We start from the raw sequence: 7,110 nt of genomic DNA, 5'->3' as shown, positions 1-7,110 counted from the left end.
ACCTTTTGAGCCATTTTAGGAGTAAATGTACTCCACAGACCACTGACGCCTTCAAGAAAGGCCTAAAAACCTTTTTGGGATTGCTGTTAGCAATGAAAGGTGCTTTACAAATCGAATTTATTATTATTATTATTAAATGCTGCACTCAGAAAGCTACCTGAATGATCAGTCACTTTACAAACAGCATGTTAATTTCTTATTATTTATATTAATAATGTATAAAATGAGAATAGTTTCAATAACTACAGAGTTTGTGAAAACAAAATAAAATGGAGGTAGAGCAAGAGCAACTGTCGCAAAACCTACCATAAATCAAGTCTGAAGTGTCGTGCAGCAGCCCCTGATGTTCGGCTCGGAAAACCCCATCGGTCTCTCCGTACGGCACCCTAGCTGAAGACGGTACGTTCTTCACTCCGATCCGCTAAAATAGTATAAATTACACATATTATCTGTGTTTTAATGTAACTGTTTGTCCCTGTGTGTTTCAGAAACATGCCACCCAAAGGTCCTTTGCAATCTGTCCAGGTCTTTGGACGTAAAGTAAGTAAAATATAGAATTATTGAACATGTGGTGTTGTGCCTACTCTGTCTTGCTAGCACGCATTAGCTAAAGTGGCTAACATAATGTGGCCGTGTGTCGTAGTTTTACACCGGTGTAAACGAGCTGTTTAACTGCTATGAATGACCACTATAGCGTAAGACGTCCCGAAACTGAAGTTTGAAGCCTCTTGCGTTGTTAAATGATACTAAATCACGTGTAAAAGTGTCACTAGGTTAGCCGGCGTTCTGTATGGCTGTGCATCCGATCTTGTGTAGCTAGCTAGGTAGCCTAGATGCTATCAATCGCTGGGCTTCTGATACTTTATACAAAATGACAACGTTAATGGTGTTAATGTCTCTTCGTCCAAACCTAATTGAGAAGATACCCAAATTCCAAAAATGGCCCGATGATTTACGAGCTAACAACCTCTTTGAATAAGCACAGGACGCAAGGACTGATGTTGGTTTCACCCAATTGGTGCGCAAATATTAAATAACATAATCTTACAGTAGTTTTTGATGGTACCTGATCGTGATGATGTTTCTGCCTTTAGAAAACCGCCACCGCAGTTGCTCACTGCAAGAGGGGGAATGGCCTCATTAAAGTGAACGGCAGACCCCTGGATATGGTGGAGCCAGCCACTCTCCAGTACAAGGTGAGTCCCAGTGAGAAAGGGGTTATTATCAGATGGAGATAAGAACCCCTAACATCTGCAATCAAATGGGTCAGGGACATTGGCATGGTCCCATGGGAAACCGTTGTAACATGGACTTAACACTGCATTTGAAGATGATGCTAAATGTATTGCCTTTTTTTTTTTTTACCTTAGCTGACCTTTTCAATCCCCTTATCTTAAGGGAATTGTATTGCCATATTACACACAATTAATTATCTTAAGGGAATTGTATTGCAGATGGAATCAAGCCTGATATGCAGCAATTCCCTTCAAAGCTAGTGGGATTTAGACTGCAATATAGTAGTCAGGATTCTGTGAAACACCTGCAAATGTCACCACGACATTTTCTCTTTCTTTCTCGAAAAGATGTAGTTTGACATCATTATGCTGATATGCTCTCATTCTAGCTTCTTGAGCCAGTGCTGCTGCTCGGCAAGGAGCGTTTTGCTGGAGTTGACATCAGAGTCAGAGTGAAGGGTGGTGGACGCGTTGCACAGATCTATGGTAAGCAGAATATTCTCTTCGCAGGGAAAAACGACAGATACAGATATTTTCTCCACCTTATTTTCATGAATTGTTCTTTTTGTCTTGCAGCAATCCGTCAGGCTATCTCCAAATCTCTGGTTGCCTACTATCAGAAGTGTGAGTATTACATCTTAATGGTAGTGTGCAGCACAAACATCACTCTAGCTTTGGAGCAAGTGCTTGCCATACATATTCAACCAAATTAACTAAAGATACACGTGAAGTGTCTTTCATACTGGGATCTATTTTAGTAGCAAATATTGCATTTTTAGGACAAATGATCATATTTGTTAAGGATTAAGGTGAATTGGTTACTTCATACCGAAGTATTCCCCTGTGAGGTGTTATGAGCTGCTCACTGATAACATTTAAGGTGGACAATAACTGAGACTACAGACCTGAGGACATCTTGGATAGTGGATCAAATGACATGACAGTCTACAACCTGGCAACACCTGTCACAGAAATCAACAGATATTTCCAACGCTTAAGCATCACAAATCAAACACTATTTGGTATTATAATGCTTGATTCTGCTGTTTGATATATTGTTGTTCAGATTTAGTTTTTGCTTAAAAATGGTCCTGTGATACTTATTGGCCTGTTGTAAATGACATATGGTCCGAGGATTCTTGTTAAACAAGATCATGGTACTAATTAAACATCAGTTAAATTACAGTGTTAACTGTATTATAGTAACCATTTTCTGTAAGCATGTAGGAAGGTTTATAAATGGAACTTTAAGAATAATGAGCGTTTGTCCATCCGCAGATGTCGATGAGGCCTCCAAGAAAGAGATCAAGGACATCCTGATCCAGTACGACAGGACCCTGCTGGTTGCTGATCCTCGTCGCTGTGAGTCCAAGAAGTTCGGTGGACCTGGAGCTCGTGCCCGCTACCAGAAGTCTTACCGTTAATCCCCCTGTACATTTTCTAATAAATTGGAGGAACAAAGACATGAATATGCATTGTTTTTTCATAACACTGTACACATAGCCTGTTTAAAACCTCTCCTATAGTTTGGTCGTTGAGTTAAAATCTCAACAAATGTATCTGGATTGGTATTATAAATCCTTGATGTTATTATGTCTGGGGATTGAATTTGATCTGGTGAGGACAAGAAAAAGATGATCTACAGGAGACCGTTGATTTTGGTTCATTTAAATGTAATCATTCAGTTCACATCAACACCTTAAATGTTGCGACTGATAACAAAAAAAGTCACAACAGGAAAAATACCTAAATACTATATTTAATCCTATATACAAATAATCATACCTGTACTTTACTGAGTAGATTTGAATGGAAACACTTAATTTGAACAAATCTAACATTTTCAGCTCCATGTCCTAATAAAACAAGATTTTTTAAACATTGTATTTTCTAAAGAGTTGGTATATTTGATCGTTAAAACGGGCATGAACTCAATTTAAATCTTTTGACATGAAATAAAAATAAAAGCGCAGGTGTTAACCATAACATTACTAGGGCTCAGTTGCTATCAAGTGTCCAGTTTGCAGTGACAGTTAGTCGGCTTGCACAATACCAGGATTTCCTTTGGTCGTATTTCGACTTGTACTAAGATCACATGTGTATCTGATGACATTAACACTGTGACTCTTGATGAACTGAGGCATCATTAAGGTCATTATTTTCTCCTGTGCTTTTCCTACTATCATTGGTGAACATGTCTGTTATGAAACATGCCATCGTTAATTATATTATTTTATTACACCTGTGTTTAATCTAGTTTGATATGTCAAAAGCCCTAAGATACAATTAAATGGAGTCAATCAAGTCATTTCACAAGTAGGTAAGTTCATCTTTCTACCCAAGATGGAACAAAAAGGCTTTTTAAATTATCGGTATACATTCTTATATTTCTAAAAGCAGTCACTTTTCTAACAATGCAAATATCAGTAACTCTTTCTATGTATCTTCCTGACTAACATATGTAACCAGCAGAGGGAGCCAGAGGACTGATGGATGTCAAAGACTCTCTTCAGCAGTAGCAGCCATTAGGAAACTGGCTTGCTGCCATTTCAGAAGTCTCATACTGTAGGTTACAGATACAGACACACAGTATATGATGAATGCAACACATTACCATTCCACACTGTATCCCCTTTTACCAAATTGCCTGTAAATGCCATATAAATAATTTCCTTGATATAATCTAACAATGCTAACAATGCACTAAGCTGATTTAGTAAACACCATATTGAAAAACACTATTGTTCCAGGCCTGTGTGATTGTAACCAGGCAGCATGTTGCACTGCTGATCTGATGGATGGTTTTTCACTCAGACATTTTCAGGTGTGTAAAAGTGTGTAATGAAACCCGCTGTGCCCAATTCTTATTTTCATTACTCTAGGCTTTATTATATTTTTGTTCAGCATTTTCCACCCCGATAAGAACACTCTTTCACCTATCATCTTAACACAAAAACAGCTATTTTCTCATGAAATTGCAGCACTCTGAGCTCATTTTCTTCTCATTGCTTGTTACGGCTCTCTGTTTTTTTTGTGCCAGTGTTACTGCACAAACACACACCCCACTCCAGCACAACAACAGGAGTGTAATGAGGTGAGCTGAGGCCCAGATGTTGTTGGCCTCTCTGTGGGCAGCCTGCAGCAGCCGTTCCCGCTCGCTGAGCTCCCGGGGGGGGATCAGGCCTGTGTACAGCCCTCCAATAATCAACACAGCAGGGAGGCACACTCCCCACTGCTACTGTTGTTTACTTCTGTTTATTTTCTGCCCCTGCCTTTAAAGGCCATAACGCTGCTCCGGTGTCATTCTGTGCCTGTGGAAATGCTGTTTTCTGCAGCAAAGAATGAACACAGACAACAGAGATGAAATCATTTTGGATAATGCAGCCAGCTGAGGGTAACAGAGGAAGAGAGGCTGTTGATAATGGATGTTGGTGCTGCTTTGTGTGATGGGATAATAGCTCTCCTCTTTTTTCACATTACAATTATTTGTATCTCATGGCTGGAGTAAAATAGGACAACCTTCATAAAAGGAAAGCTGCCCTAACTAAAATAACACAGTAATACCTTATTTTATCTTTTAAAGCTGCACAAGAATTATACATTTAATAAGCCAATGTTTAGAAAGGGTTTACAACTTTGTAACAAAGGGCTTTAATAAAGCTTAACACATAATTTAATGATGTTAAGATATAAGCCATCATTGAAAAACACTTTTGGGGTTGCCAGGTTGTGAAACATTGTGTTTATCCTCTCCCAGCCTTACACCACAATGGGGACTTTTCCAACGGGATAAGACCTTTTAGAAAGGGCGGCAGTCCATTTATTAACTTTGTATTCGCATTTGTAACTGCATTTTTGATCGCTAATTAGTAAGACCCTAATATGCATTAAAATAAACTCCTTTAGGAGATCATTCTTAAACTTGAAACCTATACATTGCTGTTAACAATTTATAACTTTACCTATTAATGATTCAACCATTATCAAAGTCTCATGAGACAGTGTTTGTAGAATATTTTCTCTTATCCATGGATGGCTGCAGGAAATGAAATAAAACAATTGACATTTTGGTGCAGTGGGTGGGCAAAAGCAAATTGTAGTACCACATGTAACGCATAAAAGGATGTGGTCAAGATGTTGGCACCTGTAATTGTTTGTTCTCCTTCCCCTCTCAACAAGCTGCTGCTTTGATTAAGTTACACAGCTTGTCTTGTAAAGTCAAAAATGAGGGGTTGTTTGATCCAGTATACAAAGGTATAGGAGTTTATTTTGCACAACAAGTCTTGTAATTATTTTACCATTTAAATCGTGTCATTAAGTGTGCAAGGGGTTTATTTTCACACACACACACACCACACACACACACACACACACACACACACACACACACACACACACACACACACACACACACACACACACACACACACACACACACACACACACACACACACACACACACACACACACACACACGCACACAGCACCTGCCTTTCCTCTGTTAACACCTCTGCCTCTCTAGGTCTCCAAATCACACAAACACTGAGGTGTGAGGCCAGGATGCATTTTGTCATCACTTGCACTTCATCCCCACCTCTCCTCACAACGCCTCCATGAACACACTCTGCAATTAACACAAATAAGCAAATGAATACACCCACATGCACACAGAAATGAGGCTCAAGCATGACCTAGAGGATATTCTCTCTTTCAGCCACTTCTCTGCAGAGACAGGAATAAGAAAGAGGGAGGGATGATGATTAACATATTGACCGCTGCTCCATGCCTCCTGCAGCAGTTGACTCCTCGTCGAGCTTCATTGCCCTCGATGAGTAAACAACAATTGGCTGAGGGTGCCAGCGGCTGAACATCAGGGGACAGTAGCAGGCAGCAACACATGTTGGTCACAGTGGAGAGGAAATGCAGCTCAGCCAAGCGACGCACCGCTGTTTGGGGCCGAGATGATAATGAGGGGATGGCTGCTTATCTGTGGCTTTGTCCTTGAGGGAAGGTGATCCCCATGAGCGTGTGTGTGTGTGTGTGTGTGTGTGTGTGTGTGTGTGTGTGTGTGTGTGTGTGTGTGTGTGTGTGTGTGTGTGTGTGTAAAGGAGGAGGAATGTCTCCGTTGAGACCAGAAGTGGTTCTATTAAACTTTGTTTGCCCTGTTGTGCCAAAATTATGAGTTTTGGTGCCAATACCACAATGATGATTTTGTGATACTTAAGAGACACATATTTATGATCATTTTCAGGTTAATACTTCTATATTGTTTTTTTACTAGAGCATGTTTACCTAAATGTTCAGATATACATTTTGTCCCCATACTGTCTGTCTGAACATAGCTGTATTTATCATTTTGTGTAAACGTTCTGAAAATAAAACCTTTGAATCCTGAATTTGCGTTTTGGATTGTCACAGTACTGTAGCAGCACTTTCTACCTGTACTATATTAAAGTTGTGACAAAACAACTTGATCTAATTCCTTACAGCTTGTGTAAAACCACAGTTTCTGTGTGCGGGAAAAGAAGTTATGCAAATGTCACCGTTTTACAATATGGGAATAATGAGACCATGCATTTTAGGAATGTTATTGTTTTTACCAATCCCATTTCTTGTTAAAAAACAATATCAAACTTCCTAATTGATCAGTGTTGTGCTATTATTGAAACAATTGGTTGATCAACAGAGTACTGTCAAACTATAATTGAGACATCTTGGACAGAATGTGTGGAATTTTCTGTTTTGGTATCCGATCTGCTCCATCTCTGCATCCACATTAGCACTGTGTTTGTGCAGCTAACTCCAATGATGATGAATGACAACACATTCACATCAGCGCAAGTATTTTTGTATTGGTTCTAATTTCTGCTCAGGA

General features: G+C 39.5%; 1 protein-coding gene across 1 annotated transcript; it reads left to right on the top strand.

The window, feature by feature from the left end:
- Window positions 1-316: 316 nt before the first annotated feature.
- rps16 (ribosomal protein S16) lies at window positions 317-2,704 on the top strand. The gene is made up of 6 exons (XM_034226113.1): window positions 317-399; window positions 489-540; window positions 1,095-1,196; window positions 1,625-1,721; window positions 1,812-1,859; window positions 2,514-2,704. Exons 2-6 carry the CDS (start codon window positions 493-495, stop codon window positions 2,657-2,659), a joined length of 441 nt encoding a protein of 146 aa, XP_034082004.1. The 5' UTR covers window positions 317-399; window positions 489-492; the 3' UTR covers window positions 2,660-2,704.
- Window positions 2,705-7,110: the final 4,406 nt, after the last annotated feature.

The sequence above is a fragment of the Gymnodraco acuticeps genome, unplaced genomic scaffold (assembly GCF_902827175.1).
Source record: "Gymnodraco acuticeps unplaced genomic scaffold, fGymAcu1.1, whole genome shotgun sequence".
Lineage (NCBI taxonomy): Eukaryota > Metazoa > Chordata > Actinopteri > Perciformes > Bathydraconidae > Gymnodraco > Gymnodraco acuticeps.
The sequence above is the reverse complement of the archived record's forward strand: the minus strand, read 5'-3'. Positions and strand labels throughout refer to the sequence as shown.

Excerpts from the sequence above, each read along its gene's own strand:
- rps16 (XM_034226113.1), top strand. The coding sequence starts at position 493 with ATGCCACCCAAAGGTCCTTTGCAATCTGTCCAGGTCTTTGGACGTAAA. Across the intron at positions 541-1,094 it reads TCCAGGTCTTTGGACGTAAA|AAAACCGCCACCGCAGTTGC; the intron begins GTAAGTAAAATA and ends TTCTGCCTTTAG. Across the intron at positions 1,722-1,811 it reads ACGCGTTGCACAGATCTATG|CAATCCGTCAGGCTATCTCC; the intron begins GTAAGCAGAATA and ends TTTGTCTTGCAG.